General features: G+C 34.1%; 1 protein-coding gene across 1 annotated transcript in view; it reads right to left on the bottom strand.

Moving 5' to 3' along the window:
* Window positions 1-19,189, bottom strand: part of SMCHD1 (structural maintenance of chromosomes flexible hinge domain containing 1) — a 156,031-nt gene that overhangs the window by 74,877 nt on the left and 61,965 nt on the right. The window contains exons 21-25 of the mRNA XM_037060710.1: window positions 12,746-12,842; window positions 11,260-11,332; window positions 9,111-9,250; window positions 8,351-8,485; window positions 6,192-6,419 (exon numbers count right to left, since the gene is read on the bottom strand). Coding sequence (XP_036916605.1) covers window positions 6,192-6,419; window positions 8,351-8,485; window positions 9,111-9,250; window positions 11,260-11,332; window positions 12,746-12,842 — 673 coding nt within the window. The remainder of the gene's footprint in view (window positions 1-6,191; window positions 6,420-8,350; window positions 8,486-9,110; window positions 9,251-11,259; window positions 11,333-12,745; window positions 12,843-19,189) is intronic.

A 19,189-nucleotide genomic window follows, 5' to 3' on the forward strand; every position in this document is an offset into this window, starting at 1 on the left:
TAAATTTTGGATCTTAACCCCTTGCCACATAAATTGTTGTTGAATATGTTCTCCCATTCAGTGGGTTGTCTTTTTATTTTCTTTCTTTTTTATTTGTATCTCTCTTAATTTTTTAAAAATATTTTTTCCCTTTTAATTATTGTTCGAGTACAATTTTCTGCCTTCTACCCCCATCCCAGCCCACCAGTCTTTTTATTTTCTTGATAGCTTCCTTTGCTGTGCAAAAACTTTTTAGTTTGATGTCCCATTTGTTTATTTTTTTCCTTTTATTTACCTTGTCTGAGGAGATATATTGGAAAAAGTAACGCCATGAATAACGTCTGAGATTTTACTTCCCATGTTTTAATCTAGGATTTTTATGGTTTTGAGTCTAACAATTAAGTCTTTAACCTATTTTGAATTTGTACTTGTGTGTGGCATAAGAAGGTGGTCTAGTTTCATTTCTCTGCATGTATCTGAATTTTCCCAAACCCGTTTATTGAATATACTGTTTTAGCCCACTGTATGTATTTACTTCCTCGTCAAATATTGACTATAAAGGCATGGGTTTATTTCTGGGCTACTGTGTTCCACTGATCTATGTAAAATGCAACAGTTTTTATGTAAATACCCTGTTCTTTCTGTTACTATGACCTTATATTTTGGTTTGATATTAGGTAGTATGATTCCGCCACCTTTGTTCTTTCTCAAGATCACTGTGGGTCTTCCTGGTTCCATAGAAATTTTTAAAATATTTATTCCTGTTCTGTGAAATACAACATAATATCTTGATATAAAATGCACTGAATCTATAGATTGCATTGGGGAGCATGGACACCTGAGTGATATTAATTCTTCCTATCCATAAATACAGTATGTGCTTCCAATATCTTCTTAAATTTCTTAAAATTTTCTGAGTAGAGGTCTTTTAGATCCTTGGTTAAAGTTTTTTCCTAGGTGTTCTTTTTGAGGCAATTGTGAATGGGATTGCTTTCTTAATTTCCCTTTCTGATAGTTCATTATAGGCATGTAAAAATGCAACTGATTTCTGGATACTAATTTTGTATCCTGCTACTTATTTCATTTATCAGTACTAGTAGTTTCTTGGTGGAATCTTTAGGGTTCTCTATGTACAGCATCATGTTCTCTGCAAATAATGATAGTTTTACTTCTTCCTTTCTAATTTGGATGCCATTTCTTCTTCTTGTCTGATTGTTGTGGCTAGGATTCCCAGTACTGTGTTGAATAAGAGGTAAAAGCGGATATCTGTCTTGTTCCTGATCTTAAGGGCAACACTTGTAGTTTTTGCTGATTGAGTATGATGCTGATAGTGGATTTATCATATATGGCCTTTATTATGTTTAGATATGTTCCCACTTTGCTGAGAGTTTTTTATATGTGGGTGCTGGATTTTATCAAATGTCTTTTCTGCATCTACTGATGTGTTCATGTGGTTTTTATTCTTCATTTTATTTATGCTGTTTATCATATTTATTGATTTGTGAATATTATACCACCCTTGCATTTCCAGAATTAAATCCCAATTGATCAAGGTGTATAATATCTTTTGATGTATTCCTGTATTTGGTTTGCTAATATTTTGCTGACGATTATAGCATTTATGTTCATCAGGGATATTGGCCTATAATTTTCTTTCTTTGTAGTCTCTTTATCTGATTTTGGAATTAGGATAATGTTGATCTTGTAAAATGAGCTTGAAGGTCTTTCATCCCCTTGAATTTTTTGGAATAGTTCAGAAGGAGAAGTGTTGCCACTTCTCTGAATGTTGGTTCATATCACCCTTTGAGTCACAGGCCAGGATTCAATCCACTGAGCTACACCAGCCAGGGCTATTTCTCCTTCAATTTTAAATGATAGCCTTGCTGAGTTAAATAGCCTTGGCTGTAGGTCCTTGCTTTTTATCACCTTGAATATTCCATGTCAATCCCTTCTGGTCTGAAATGTTTTTGTTGAGAAATCAAGTGACAATCTTATGAGAGATCCCTTGTAGGTAACTACAGTCATGCCTTGGTACTTGTTGGCCTCAGAACTTGTCAATCCCTGTATTCATCAAGTTCTGATGAGAAAAAAAAATGTTCCAGCACTTGGTGTTTGCTTGGGACTTATCGCATTTGCTAGAACTTATATGAGCCTCAATACCATCCTGCAAGAGAAAATGCTTCATCGTTCTGTACCTGTTGGTTTCAGCACCCCTCATGACTTCCAAAATGAATTAGCAACACTGTAACTGCTTTTCTCTTGCTCCTTTTAAGATTCTTTCCTTGTCTTTAAGTTCTTCCATGTATTCTAGTGTTGGCCTATTTGGGTCCATCTTATTTGAGACTCAGCACTTGATGAATGTTTGTCTTTTTCTTTCTCCAGGTAGGAAAGTTTTCAGTAATCATCTCTTCAAACAGGCTCTCCATCCCTTGCTCACTCTCTTCTCCTTCTGGGATCCCCTTGTGAATGATATCACACTTCATGTTGTCCCAAAGATCCCTTAAATTCCCCTTTTAAAAAATTCTTTTTCTTTTTGATCTGCTTGGCTGTTTTTTTTTTTAACCTTGTTTTCCAAATTACTGATTTGATCCTCTGCTTCATCTAACCTGTTTACTCCTTCCAGAGTATTATTTCATATACTGCATTCTTTATTTCTGACTTGCCCTTTTTTTATGGTTTGTGTGTCTTTTTTCATGTTGTTGAGCATCCTTATAATCATTACTTGGAACTCTGTATCTAATAAATTGCTTGCCTCCATTTCACTTTGTTCTTCTGGAGAATTCTCTTGTTCTTTCATTTGGGGCCTGTTTCTTTGTCTCCTCATTTTGGCTGCCTCTTTGTGTCTGTTCCTATGTATTAGGTAGTTCTGCAAAGACTATAGTGCAAACCTATGCCAGATGCTGCCTGTGACTGGCCCTGGGCAACCTGTTTCGAGCTATCAGTGATCCACAGCTTGTGACTCCTTCTTATAGGCCTGGCTGTGTGCAGAAAGAACCAAGCTTCAGAGGTAGGCCAGCTTTTATCAGCACAGGGCCTGGGGGCTAAAGTCCTAAAGGTCACAGAAATCCACCTCCATCTGTAGGCTTTCTGTTGGTCTTATTCATAAAAGTGCCTCCAGTTGTACTCCTCAGTAGCTGAGCTTAAGCTCCACAGGGTGGGGCTCTTGCTTTTTCCCAGCCTGATGCCAAAACGAGGTGGTGGTCTGCCAGAGAAAGAGGGCTTCTGCAGTATGAGGAATAACTGAACACAAGGATCCTGGTGGCTGACCCTTCAACTCTGTCTTCAGAGCCACCAACCCTCCACTCTCCTCATGTGGCTCTGACTGCTCTGCCTTTCCTCTGCAGGAGCCCAGGGTACATGGCTACAAATGATATTTTGTGTGTTGACCCTTAAAGCAGCTCTTTGTGTCTCTTGCCATCTCTCCCTGGTAGACAAAAACCCCACTGATTTTCACAGTCTGATGTTTATTTGGGTTCCTTCCCAGGTTCTGGTGCTCTACGGTGGGGATTCAGACCCCACACTTCTCAGGGGGAACCCCGCCAGGCCGCTGGAACTTCAGCTCCTGCCCACGGAAGCTCAGCCAGCCCTCTCATGCCTCACCACATTTTACCAGTGTTGTTCTGGTGATATAAGTCCTTGGTTGTAAGGCTTCTCTCTAGCTAGTGCTCAGCTGGTTATTCAGGGTGATTTTTTTATAATTTAGTTGTAATTCCAGTTTGGTCCTGTGAGGAGGGGTTAGTGTAGCTTCCACTCACTATCTTGGGTCTCCCTTTAACCCATTCTTAAATGCTTTTCACTCTAGTTTAATTTGGCATTTTTTTGTATTCTGTATTTTAATTTGTTACTGGATCCATATTTTAAAATTGATTATCCCAATACATCCTACTTTTAAACCTCCAGTCCTTTCTATTTCTGATTTTTAGTTGAACTTCCTCTCTGCTTTCAGCCTTTGACCACTGTCACTCTTTTTTTTTTTTAATGTTTTTTTTAAAGATTTTATTTATTTATCTTTAGAGGGGAAGGAGACGGAGAGAAATATCAATGTATGGTTGCCTTTCGTGCATCCCCTGCTGGGAGTTGGCCTGCAGGGAACCGACCTGCAACCTAGGCACGTGCCCTGACTGGGAATCGAACCGCGATCCTCTGGTTAATCCACTGGGCTACACCAGCCAGGGCCTATTTTCCTAAATATTAGAGAATTCTCTAAAAACCACAAAACCTCTTTAAAGACTATATGTTTAATTTAATAAGATGGTATTTAATATTTTTAACAACAAAGAGGTGAATGTTTTAAAATCTTTGGAACTCAAGAAACACATGACTACTAGATTGGAGGCAAAATGTGTCAGATGCAGGCCACAAGCTCGGAGAATGGCAAAAAGAAAGTTATATACAGGAAGTGGCTCTCCAATCAATGTTTCTTCTTAACTTCAATAAGAAAAGGAGTAAGGAGGAAAGGTCATCTGTAACAGTATAAACAATAGAGTAAGAAAAATTAAAAAAAAGAAATAGGATGTGGAACCAGTTTAGAAGCCAGGTTCCTGGCACCATTTTTAAACCACTCAGTTTCAAACCTGCTAATACACAACAGATGAAAACGATCTGTGTCCCCCTTTCAGAATTATTTCCCTCCCCATCCTCCTTTCCCTCACTAATGAGGGAAAACAAAAACTGATTGTAACAAGAGTTATTCCAAGTAAGATTTTAAAAATAAGATTCGGTTAAACAATTCTTTTTAAATATCAGATCCTACATTTGGAGACTCAAGATGACTACAAGATATGACAGTACAAAAAAGTAAGTTGTATACCCTGTGTCACAAATAGCAAGTGTCCAAATTTTTAGTTAATTGGAATCCATAACATAAGGGTCCACAGATGTTGGCTTTCCAGAGATTGGGCGGGGGTGGGGGGATGTTTATCTGTGCCTTAAAGAAACCTGGAGTTTCAGAAAATTAATTTCTCACACAAAATTTGAGTTTTTCTTTATGAATGTCAAGGAGGAAAGTATAGTTTGCTTTGCTATAATAATTGGTTTGAAAATGCAAATTGGTTTTAATGAAATTAAAATAACAGGGAAAATTTGAGTATAAAATAAATTTTACTTTACAATAGTTGAACACAGAAAACTGTACTCAGTTAAACAAGTCATGTAGGAACATACAAAATGATATACCCCAAGCACCTAACATCTAGCTATTTATGTGTACCAAGCCACATGTTCACACCTAGTGACATTTCTACCACCTCATGGTAGTTCACAAGTTGTAACACATCCTCCACCCACTTCCCAAAGCAAGCTGACATATTTTTATGGTGTTCATGGACTTCTTAATCAATTAAAAGATTACTGCTACTGTTTTGGGTACTGTTTTATTAATTTCCTATCTTTATTTTTAAATGGGTGAATGATGAGGTTTGAATATTTAATTCCCATTTTCCCCAAAAGCCCTGATTTTTATTGCACCACTTGACATAGTACAATGATTTTTAGGAATTTGCATGTTTCATTATAGTTAAATTGACTGTACTTTTAAAGAAGCAAGCATAAATTTTCCACTATTCTTTCAAATCAAGAATGCTAGAGCAATGTATTTTATGTGAAAACAATCTAATCATTTTGATTTAGTTTTCTGTTATGTGAGAAGTTTCAACATATAGAGTTACCCTATCTAGGTACCAATTACACATTCAAATGACAGCAGATTGGCAAGAACCACCTGAACCTACCAAGAACCAACCAAACTGTTTTCTAAGGATCATGTTTTTAGCAAGTGGTTTACCAATTTCAAATGGCCAAATCGGGACTCTAAACTTAACAACACTGTTTCATTTTTTACCTTTACCAGACCTTTTATTTACTGCCTTCAGAATAGCTATAAACAGAATGCTTTGGTAAGACGGTGACCTTGATTGTGGACACAGAAACATAGGTGGTCAAGCAGTGGCAACTAAACAACATGCCAAGGACTGGAATTTGGTTTAAGTGTCAAAATCATTTGTCACACACGAATCGCTCACATTTCAATCTAGTATTAGTAAAAAAATTATTATTTAGCCTGGAATTTTAAACAATAGTATTATTTCTCTGTGATAAAAAGTATTATTTCTGAGTTCTTCTTAGAGGCTCCCTATGAAACTTCTTGTTCAGAGTTTTCTAAGCATAAAATAAACAAAATCCTTAAAAATAACTAATTTGTTTGAGATACTTACTTTAATTTTCTCTGCTAAAGCTGAAGTTACATGGATTTCTCTTTCTCCTTCATCATACATTTGAAAAATGAGATTATGCATAACATCGCCTGCTATCCAATTAACCTCATCCTGATGTTTGATCTGGATTGCCTTTTGTCCTTCCACACTGAATATCTGTAATCTTGCAACATGGCTACTGGGAAGCAACTTAATAGTTTTCTCCACAGGTGCCACATCTTTACAACTCTAGGAAGAGAGAGAAACCAATATATATTGAGTGACATCTGTACTTTTTGAAAATACAATTTTTGGCTTTAATGGCGAATGTTTTATTATACTGGTGAAAAAATTATTCTAGTATTATGGAAGATCATCTTATATACTATAAATATTCATAGGTTTTGTAATTAATAGTGCACTGCACTATTAATAATTCTATATTTTATACCATTAGGTTATAAAGATAGTGACCACTTTAGACCAAGACATTGGCATGTTTGGACTTAAAAGGAATCCCTCCCTCTTATTTGTAAATTTACTTATAAATTCTCTAAGCTTGTAAAATTTTAATCATATGACATGAATATTGTTAGTCATGTGGTGACTAACATTCATTAATAAGAAAAAGTGTAAAATATCCAAAATTTTCTATAAAATCAGGGTCAAATAACTGCCGTAAAGTACATTATTTAATGATATTAAGGTTACACTAATGCTTTCTCAATTCATTATACATTGTGGTTAAATGGACAAGTTTGTTTATAGCTAGATTAGGACTCTAAACGTCTTAAAGACTGAGTTGGCATATTTATAATTTATCATGGGCACATCTGTGTTCCACAGATCAGTACAGCTAAGCTGGATTAAGCTGTATAAATTGATTTTAGGCACACAAAATTAAATATTATATAATTATTTCATAATCTATGAATAGAGTGTTCCACAAAATAAAAAAAATTCAAAATAAGCCTAAACCTAAAACACCTCTACACTCTTCCTTAGCTCAGGCCTCTTTCCTCATCAGTTACAGTCATTTCTATCAAAGTCCATCCACATGAATGACATATTCAAAATTCCTACTTCAATGAATATCAGATAAATAATCCACCTTCCACCATGTACATATACTATTTACCTGACTCAAACTCAAGAGTCAATACCCTTGGATACCATTTTCTAACTGCATATTAAATGATATACTTTGGTCTTAGTCTTAACTGACCTGGATTCTCAGGTCTTCTCTCTGTTGCTGCCTTGTATTATTTACATGATACCTAATAATTTGTTACTCTTGCTTCCAAGCCCAGATTCCTCCCTAAATCCAAATATTTTCTTTCTGATCTTTTGCACAATAGTATGCTCAAAATATTTTGGCTGTATTATTGAAATGGGAAATGCATAACAAATTATCTGAAGATTATAAAAAACAACCAGTTTGAAAAAAATAATTAGAATAAAGTTATCTCATTCTAATTACAAACAATAAAAGCTGTCTTTTACCCTTTTGAGGCTCAAGATGTTATATGATGTATAATAAAGTACAAAAATATCAGTCAAGTGGAATTAGGTTATTCACAATCTACTACCAATTATAAAGAAATCACATTTAACATTTAAGTATTTTACTTAAGTAGTTGTTATCCATTCAGAAACCTTAGGGGATCAATTGTTTATATCCTGCTGGCTTCACCTTCAGCCATTATGTATACCCAATAAAAAGTATCCTACTGGTACATTAACATATAAATCTATAGGAATACTAAATAAAAAACCATTGTTTATTTTTTAAATTATACATACAAATTAAATGTTTATAGTTCTTCAGTGGTAGTTTAAGTGGAAGTATCTACTAAGCTATATAAGAAACAAGTATAAAATATTTTAAAAACTGGCCCATAAATGTCAAATTTTTACATAAGAATAAGTCAATTTTAGGAATATGTAAATCAATGTTTCAGATATAAAATATTTCATCAAGAAAATTACTAATATTTGGCATAAAATGTTAAATTATTCACTATACAACTTCATGCCTCCTCTTTTCCCCTTTGGCTAAAAGAAATGCAAATACCTCATTTTTAAGAGTCAAACAACTTTATAGAATTTATTATAAACCTCTTAAAGAATATTTGTATGAAGACTCAATACAATTCCAATGAATAACAGTAACAACTTACAGGTATTTCAATTTTAGCTTTAAGCGTCTGGTCTTTTTTGATATTTTGAACTTGAATTGCAGATCCTGATAAAATACTGGTTCCAGAACTACTACAATCCACAGTGTAGAGTGGAAGGTTAGGAGCACCTGAAAACTATTAGAAGCATAAAAAATAAAGTAAGACTTCATTAATGTAACTGATTATTATTAAATAATGTTTATTTAAATTTTCAAGTACTTCACTACAGCTATTTCTGGCAGTAAGTTAGAAAATTCTAAGTAGAATTCACTAATCCTCTAGCAAATTTCTGACTGAAAAGAGTTAATTTTCTATACTTCTAAGTAAAATTTATCTGTTTTAGAAGAAAATCTAACTTCCTCGACAATAATTCTTTCTTTTCTACTTTATAACCTATTTGAGTTTTCCTTTCCTTTTTGTGGTTTTAGTCATCTTCATTTATCCATCCATCCCCAATCCTGAAGGATATTTCCATCATTCTATTAATAAATTATATACTTCATCTGAAATGAGGTACGAGGAGAGGAATCTTGAGTTCATAATTTCTTTATGAAACTTGGCATAGCTGGCATCTTTACTGGCTTAGGAATCCTGAAAACTATTGGCAATGAGATATCCCACAAATTTCTCCATGGAATAATTGTTAAAGACCTAGATAATATAGAAGGCTTACTATAAAGCACCTGAAAGATAGTCATTTTCATTTACTACAATGGGACTCAAAATAAAATCTACATATTTTTATCTTATAATAGCTTACCTTACAATGAACAACCAATTTGGGTTGTGCTGTTATGTTGTCTGATTCATCCAAAACTTCTACCTGAAATGGGAAAGCTGTTCCATTTTCTATAACTAAAATTTCAGAATCAGGTTTTACTTTCAATCGATGAGGGGGACCTACAAGGAAATTAAATAATGAAATACAGATTCAAGTTTGTAAAACTGAAATATTGAAATAGCAAAAGAAACAATTTTTAATATTTTGATTTTAATATTTTATAAGTAATGCTGAGGAAAAAACTAAGGAATATCCATGTTTTATCATTTCTACCCCCCAAATGCATAGATTCTATATATAATCAGGGTTGTCTTGATTATATAAAAATGTCTGATGTCTAAATGTAGTTTTATGCAACAAGCTATGACACAGTGATAACTCATGCCAGAAATCACCTGTTTATATAAATTCTTTAGAAGATCAAGGAAAAAAAGGATTTAAGAAGAAAAGTAAAAGTTTATTAAACTACTTTTTTATTTACTAACTTGAACTTTATACAATGACTAATTCTCAGGGACATGTAACTAGATGTCTGTTTTGTACAATAATGTTCAACGGATCAGTTCATGTACTCATATAATCAGAAAATTTGTTAGATTGCCCACTACTTTGCTATCATAAGCAAATAACAACACAAGCTTCCTCTAAGATTAAAAGAAGAGGGTTCACAATTCTGCAACCAGATGACCTGATGTGCTTTATAAACACTAATATTTTAAAATTCAACTTATGTTTAATGCTGGTAATGCAAGTTTACAAAAAAGAACAGTTACTAGAAATACTTATTTTACTTTATAATATTATTAGTTAATATTTATTTTTTACTATATGCCAGGCAATATATTAAGTTTTAATTAAGTACTATTCTCATATAACCCTCACAATGATCTTAATAAAGAAGTTAATACTATTGTCCCCATTTTACAGATGAGTAAACTGAGACCCAGAGAGATTAAGTATCTTGCTAAATGGCAGTGAGCAGCAGACTCAAGTTTAAGTTCTGGTTTAAAATTTGAAACCTATTGATCACTAATTACTATACTGTGCTACTTCCTACTTTATCCCTTTCCCTCTTGAATTCCTAAAAAATGTCAAAACCACTTGGTTACTAAGAATTTCACTACTCCAATACATATTTCTAGCCAAGCTCTAAAATAATAGCATTATAAGTGTTTATTAGTATGTCGTGATTTTTATTATACTTTTACTGATATGCCAATTTTTACACCTTATCAATCCATGCTTGAAGGGAATTTTTGAAAGAAATAGCTAGTAAGTTTCTTTTCACTTAAAACCGATACAAAAGGTCATATATGGATAAAGATGTAATCATAGTATTGTTAAGATCAGAGCTAAAACTTACATCCCAAACACTGTTACAGGCATTTTACAAGCTCATGCAGTTCTTACTTTGAGCAGTACTGTGTTAATAATTCATGCACACTAGAACTGTGTCCTCTGTTCAGTTACCACAGAACTGTGCAAAGTGAGGGTTACCTATGTTAATTCATTTAATCCTCACAACTCTGAAAATAAATATTCTTATTTTACACATGAAGAAAATGACAAATAGAACAAACTTACCTAGCTCATTAATGTCTGCTTTGATTCAAATGCAAAAGGGCTGAGTCTAGAATATACTCTTTGAAGCTCTAAAACAGACCACCTCTCAAATTAGCCAGCATTTTCTAAAGTGTAACTTTAATGTAACTTCATTTTCAAATTGATGTCATTATCAAAGTAATGACATAAATAGATGAGAAACCTTCTTAAAATATGAAATAATTTTCTTATTATAATATGAAATATGAAATCAAAAAAGGTAAAGGACTGATCTAGTCCTAATATAAGCCTAATAAGTATAGCTCTAAAAATAGTTCTCAAATACATTATCAATATTCACTTTTTTCTCCCAAGGTTATTTTTATAACTTCACTAATGTCTTCCTTGTGTTTTCCTGTTTCTTAATTGATCATTTCTGTCAGTGCTATGTTATACATTCATATGTATTTTCAAAACCTACACCATAATCAAACCCAAAGATACTTCACCTTTATATTCATATCATACATTACCATAAGAATTTTATTTAAAAGGTAAGTATTAGGTATATTTCTTAAAATATTACCTGGTAGTAATCTAATTTTCAAAATCTGTGAGTCTTCTTTTAAACCCGGAAGAACAACCTTCAGATTAAAATTCTGTAGAAATAAATTAATCAAATCCAAGTATTATGTAAATACTTGAGTATTTTATCACCTCAATTTTTATTTATTTTGCTTTTTATTTTCATACCATTAAAGAAATCTACTTAGCAATTTTGTAATGACTGAAATTATATACATGTATGTAAGGGACGGAGGGAAAAATATTAACATTGCTTCTTTACAGACAATAGTTTCTTCAGATTTATAAGGCATAACCATGAATGATGACCAAAATCAGGATGGACATTATAAAAAATATAAGAAAATAGTCAAGTGAAAAAAAATCTAAAAATCTCCAAATACAACATAGTATTCTGGATTAGATCCAGGTACAGGGGAAAGAAACACACTAGTGAAACAAACTGAAAAAATGTAAATATAGCCCATGGTATTGTTAAGAGTAGTGTATCAATGTTCATTTCTTAGTGTAGATAAATATAGGACGGTTACATAAGATGCTTATAAAGGAAGCTGGGTAAAGAGTATATGTGAACTCTGTGTACTATGTTTCTAACTTATATAAACAGAATGTTATTCCAAATTTAAAAGTTTTTTATAATCTAGAAATGTTTTTGGTAAGTTTATCTAATAATAATCAAACTTTCCATGAATTCAAGTTCTTAGTTCAAGGAAATCTGAATTCAAAAAGATGTACAAAACTTTATCTTTCATTTGATTATACACCAAAATAGAGTAGACAGTACTTAAATTCACATGTTCTATTTTAAACATCATTTTGAGAGGAAAAAAAATTAAATATATTGAAGTGATATGATACAGTGAAAAAAAGTAACATTACTTAAGTTATTATCCACAGTGTTTCCTTTAGTCATACAAATCTATTAGCTGCTTTACATACCCAATTGGCTTTACTTTCCCTAATCTTATCCCTCCCAGACACCTTCCTTTATCCAAATACCTGACCCAATATGTTTACACAAGTGAGCTAAAATTTCTCATGTATTTGTTCCTAAGAATACAAAAAGGATGGAAAGAGAAAAGTGGGTACTAGACACACTGGGTGAACACTTCATAAAGTCTGTGACTGTCTAACCACTATGCGGTATACCTGAAACCAATACAAAATAATATTAAAAGTAAACTGTAATTCAAAAATCTCATTTAAAAAGAAATGATATAGTACTGAATAACTATTGAAAAAATGGCTTTGAATGTGAAAAGACTGAAATAAAGATAATACAGTTGAAAATATTTAATTAACAGTAGCAAACATGATTTTTCTTAGAGATGTAAATGGTTAAGTCAGGTAACATGATCCTCACTAATTTCTAAAAATCCAACATCACAGTCATCTTGTTATAAAAATAGGTTATTCAATTTTAAATTTACAATTTCATTCTTACTACATAATAACCATGTACTGTAACATTTATGTACAATGCTTACCTTGCCTTGACAAGAGTTTACAAGGCCCTTAGCTGTAACACCTCTAATTACACAATTTGGTCCCTTGGTTAGTTCTTCATATTGTAAAGATAAACCACTGAAAAAAAAATAAATTAGTTTGTAACTTCCCCTCTATTGCCTAAAAATAAGCTGCAAAAGTGGTTTATTTTCTCATATGCCATTAGCATGTTTAATTTGTTTAAAAATAAAACAGTATTTTTAAAAATAGGAAGAAATAACTGAAGAGAAAAGCAAATTCATATGAATTTCCTCCCCACAGAAAAATCATCCAACAAATATTAGTGATATCAGTAAGCCAAACACTGCAAATGATATATATACTGTAAAATGTAAGTCTTCATACATTGAAATAGTAAAGATACAAAGTAGGAAATAAGCAAATGCTAACCATGCATACAGTCCTGGAGAAAAATCCAAATAGGCCAGGTTTAAGCATTTCTTCAGACTTTCCCATAGATTCTTGCAAACCTTTCACTGAATGGGATTTTAGAGGATTTTTGCCACCTATTAAACTGAATGCCAAATATAGATGGTGTCCAAAAAATGAAGTACAGCCTTGTAAGGATGTAATCTTGTAAGAATATACACTGAGCTACCTAATTTACGGCCATGGGCAATTTGATTTCTAAATCATCTTTGAATATGTGGAGATCCTTATAGTGTAAACCTTCTACTCTGTCAAGGGGTAAGGTGAAGAAAAAAGGAAAAGTATAGTGTGATAAAGAAAAAGCCTAATTTGGGGGGAAAAGCAGGGCAACTGTAACTGAACAAAAAAATTTAAAATTAAAAAAAGAAAAAGCCAGCCCTGGCTGGTGTCGCTCAGTGGATTGAGCGCGGGCCTGCGAACCACACGATCGAGGTTCGATTCCCAGTCGGGGCACATGCCTGGGTTGCAGGCCAGTTCCCAGCAGGGGACTCATGAGAGACAACCATACATTGATATTTCTCTCCTTCTCTCCTTCCCTTCCCCTCTAAAGATAAATAAATAAAATATTTTTTAAAAAAAGAAAAAGCCTAATTTTTCTGAAGAATGAAATTTAAGTATTTACAAGTATTTCCGAATGAATTTTGAAGATTAAACAATGTGCTTTTGGGGAGAGGGGGGACCATGTAAAACAGGATATAAAATAAAATAAACTCCTCAGGGGAAACGGCACATTAAAGGCACACAGCTATTTTCACTATCTCATAAAACTTAAGAAATATGACAACAAAGAGTGTTTTTTTCTTTTCTTTTCTTTCTTTATTTCATTTATTTATTTTTAGAGAGAGGGGAAGGGAGGAAAAAAGAGGGAGAGAAACATTAATGTGTGGTTGCTTCTTGAGCACCCTCTACCGGGGACCTGGCCTGCAACCGGGGTAATGTGCCTCGATTGGGAATCAAACCAGCGACCAACACTCAATCCACTGAGCCACACCATCAGAGCAAAGAGTTCTTTAATTTACTGTTAAAAATGATGAAGACAGGAAGAAAAGGACAAAACTTTCTACAACACAGGACTGACAGTAGTAAATGACCTAGTAGTCTCAACAACAACAAAAACCAACAAAAAAAAACCCTAACCCCTGAAACAGCAACAGAAAAAGCTGGAAACCAATCTCTACCACAGAATTCCCAGGTATCACTCAAGTACTCACTTTTAGAGGTATTAGGTATTTCTAAAAGTGAAGTCAAAAGAGAAAAACAAAATAAATAGATAAGTAAGAAAACAAATAAATGTGCAACTTTATATCCTCGTATCTTCCCTCTCTGTCTCTGGCAGATGGCTAAAAGGTTATTATCTGAAAATGTCTAAAGCAGACACTCTCTGAACCAAGGGAAAGCATGTAAATTGAAAGAGAGGGTAAAATACTAAAAAGAACAGTGTTAAGAGGTAATCCTGAACAAATGTATATAGATGCTGAGACTTTCCTATACCCATACTACCCCAGCCTTATTACTGGATGAGTTAACCTGGACAGCCAAACTACTACTCCCTTCCAGGCAAGAAATTAAAGATTTTTCTTCAAGAAAATAGTCCAACCCAAGAAAAAAAGACCTAAAGATACTGACAATAGTATTTATCCCCAAGAAAGTGTCACAGACAGATCATCCTATAGCAGAGTTCATGGTCAACAGCATCTCCTACATGCTAAATCTCCTATCTGCAGTTTAGTTCTCTACTCAATTATAAGCAGAGAAGCAATGATTACCTGAAAGAAAGAGATGAAAAACCAACATAAAACAACTAACTTGGAGAAAACAGAGACTGTAGGTGGAGTTTTATTTACATTTAAAAAAACCTACCAATTATTTATCAATGAAAAAAAAGTATTACATTTTTAAAACAAAAAGGAGATCTAAAAAGAGCATTAAGAAAACCAGGAAGAATTCTTGGAAACTAAAAGTATCACAGAAAGGAAAAATTCAATGGAAAAGTTATAAACCTAAGAAAAATCTGTCAGAAGCTAAAGCAGAACAAACACAAAAAGATTAAGAAAAATAAAGAAATTAAGAAAATCAGAGAACTAGTCTGGAATGTTCAATAGCAAATAAATAAGAATCCCAGAAAGACAAAACAGTGATAATGAAAGGCAGAGAATGAAGTATTAGGTTGGCCAAGATGTTCTGTTTGTTTTTCTCCCATATGATGACTCTAGTAGTATTTAGTTGTCTTTAACTTCATTCTAAATAATTTTGTTAGACTGTATTGTGACAGCTGTCACATCAGTACGTATCTTAAGAAATCTTATCAAAATTGGTAAATTTTCGTGTTGCCATTATAGTATTGAAGATGGAAGAAAATACATATTTTTGGCATATTATGTTGTATTATTTCAAGAAAGGTAAAAAATGCAACTGAAACACAAAAATAAAAAAAAAGTTTTGTGCAGTGTACAGAGAAGGTGCTGCAATTGACCAAATGTGTCAAAGCAGATGAAGCTGATAGCGATCAAATCAAGATATTACTTGAGAACAATCAATGTTATACCAAGTGGGAGAGAGCTGACATACTCAAAATATCCACATCACTAAAGTTATTGGAGAAAATCAAAACTGTGCCTTTTATTTTATGGGAAAAAAAATAAGGACTTTTTGGCCAACCGAGTATTTCAAATAATGAAGAGATCTATACAGACATGTATTGCTACAAAATTTTGCCCTGTTAAGAAAAAGAAGTAAATCCTATAAGCATCCAGAAACAATACACAGAAAAAATAAAAAGAAAAATTAATCAAGTTTAAATTTATCAGCAAGAGGGAAAACTCAAAGGCAGAAATGGAGCAATGCTTTCCTAATTTCGACAGGAAACAGGGCCCAATGTTCAATTCAATAAATCCAGTATCATGGGGGGAGGGGCTAGGATGGGGGTAAAAGGCAGAAAACTATACTTGAACAACAATTAAAATACAATAAAATTTAAAAAAATAAATCACGTATCAGGGTAGAATAAAGAGCAATAATTTTATTCCCTATGTCCCCTTTCTTAGGAAAACAGTGAAGGATGTCCTTCAGCAAAAGGAGAGGGACATGGGATTCTTTTTAAAAAATGGGGGACCCATGAAATATTAAATGCTAAATAAAATAAGCTACTTTAAAGGTTCACAATTCAGGAGTATTTCCTCAGAAACTCCAAAGCCATTTCTCTGAAGTGTAATCATTAAAGAAGACAAAGCCCTGTCTCCCCATTTCTTGGGCCTAACTTACAGTTGGCTGTTTCCAAATTTCAAACCCTACATCCAGACATAAAGATACTCAACAATTTATCTTGAAAATATGCATACTGTTTTAACAATACTGAGAGTAAGATTTCCTACTGTCTTTGCAATTTCTTTATTAAATTGCCTAGGATGAGCATAACATTCTACCTTAGTGTTTATTCAAAAACAAAATTATTTTATTTGTCTAAGGTTACAGATCATAACTGTTAAGCCTAAAAACAAATGATCTAGATTGGAACATAAGACAAATTCCAAGAGAGATGTCTCCAAGCACATGAAACTAATAGATTATCTAAGCACCCAAACATCTTAAGAGACCAGACAATTGGCATAAAACTTAGGGAGTAATTTGTAATAAACTTAGCAAAGAAAAAGTGTAACAAGAACAAAGTTGTACAATAAAGAAAGTGACTAGCATTTATATATACCTATAATAAAATAAACACTAGATACTGATCAAGACAGAATATAACTTTACTGAATGAAGAAAGAAGGAAAGGGAAAAAAGGCTTGTTTGTAATAGAAATGGTATCAAGAGAGTTAGTCTCATCTTCTATCACCATAAATTAATGGATGTTTAAAGCTACAAAAAACAGAAATCGAGAAGGAGCAATACAAAGTCACTTAGAAATAACTCTTTTCTGTTACTAAAAGATTTTAGTGCAAAAGTTGACAATGGTTCGCTTCTTGAGATGTGGGTAATGGATCAGTAGAGAGGGCACAAGGAGGAGGAAGTGTTCTCTTTTATAACAAGCTTTATAAAAAGTTTGGTTCTTTAGGTAATATATGTGAATAATTTTAAAAAATATAAATAATGCTAAAAAACCGCAAAACAAACAAAAAACCTCCACAAGAAACCCACTCAGATAATGGCCATACTTTTTAAAGATAAATTCACAGAGCCGAAAATTTTTTTCAAGTCTAAAATCTAAAATATATGTGACAACATATATGTGATAGAGACTTCATTTATAAGAATATCCTATCGAGAATAAGATGGATCCCTGGCTTGATAGCTCAGTTAGTTAGACTGCTATCCTGACATGGCAAGGTTGTGGGTTCAACCGCTGGTCACAGCACATACAAGAATCAACCAGTGAATGTATAAATAAGTGAAACAACAAATCCATCTCTCTCTTCCATCCCCCACTTCTTTCCCCTCTCTCTAAAATCAATCATACAAATTTTTTGTAAAGAACAAGATGGAAGTTATAACCAGTTATAGCTGTGAACTAATACACTAATATTTCCCATTTGTGACTAGATGGGATTCTTTTTAGTGTTTTAATTTTGAATAAACATGTTTAAGTACACTTAACCCTTGAATAACATGGACTTCAACTGTGCAGTTCCACTTATGTGCAGATTTTTAAAAATAAATACTGTAAATGTAATTTTATGTTCCTTATGACTTTAACATTTTCTTTTTCCAAGCTTACTTTTTGGAAAGAATAGAGTAATAATACATATGATATCCATAATATGTGTTAATTGACTGTTATTGGTGAGACTTCCATTTAACAGGTCGCTGTCAGTTAAGTCTTGGGGGAGTTAGAAGTTAAACGAGAATTTTTGATAGTGTAGGAGCCGGCAACTCTCATCCTGCTATTCAAGAGTCAACTGTATTCAACTCTTACTTCCATTACTGCTTCACATTCAAATGAATGCGAGATGTCAAAACACTAGAATTACTTTTGAAACCTAAGAGAATATAAAAATAAAAAATTAATTTAGAATATTTTTTATATGGGACTTCCGCCAAGATGGAGGCATAGGTGGAAACACTGTGCCTTCTCCCACAACCAAGTTTGAATACAACAAAGGTTTGGAGAACAAAGACACAGCCAAAGAACAGAAAACTGAATTGTACGGAAGTCCGACAACAAGGAACCTTTCAACCAGGACGGTAAGAGGGGCGGAGCCAGCAGCGGGGGAGGGTCGGGCAGGAAAGATCCCCCGACGCAGGCCCGCAGGCAGGCCGGACACAGTCAGGGTGCGGGGCAGACTGACCGTGGTCGCACATTCACGCACAGTGAGACGGACTGCGCAGGCCCCAGCGGGCGAACCCTGTGGTGGAGGGCTGACCGCGGTGGCACACTCCCGTGCAGTGGGAAGAAATGCGTGGGCCCCGGTGACGGTGGCAGCTGCGGCATCTGTGGGAGCGGCAACGGCGGAGGTGGAGGCAGACAGGAGCACCATTGCTCCTCTTTGGCCCCGCCCCCACATACAGCGTCACAACCCAGCAACTGAGTTGCCCTGCTCTGGTGAACACCTAGGGCTCCGATCCTGCTCCAGAACAGGCGCGAACAGTTCCAAAGATGGCTCAAGAAGAACTCAAACCCCCAGAGCCCATAACTCCAAGCGACCAAGAGACTGCCAGCCTCTCAGATGCACAGTTCAAGACACTGTTTATCAGTATGCTCACAGAACTGGTTGATTATAGTCACAAACTAGAGGAACATATGAAGGCTAAACTAATTGAAATGAAGGGAGATGTCCAGGAAACCAATAGTGATGGAAAGGAAACGGGGACTCAAATCAATGGAATGGACCAGAAGGAAGAACAAAACATCCCACCAGAAAGGAATGAAGAAATGAGAATTCAAAAAAATGAGGAGAGGCTTAGGAACCTCCAGGACATCTTTAAACGTTCCAACATCCGGATTATAGGGGTACCAGAAGGGGGAAAGAAACAGCCACGAGTGGAAAACGTATTTGAAC

This window comes from Sturnira hondurensis, unplaced genomic scaffold, assembly GCF_014824575.4.
Source record: "Sturnira hondurensis isolate 20B ecotype Veracruz unplaced genomic scaffold, ASM1482457v3 Scaffold0012467, whole genome shotgun sequence".
In the NCBI taxonomy this organism is placed as follows: Eukaryota; Metazoa; Chordata; class Mammalia; order Chiroptera; family Phyllostomidae; genus Sturnira; species Sturnira hondurensis.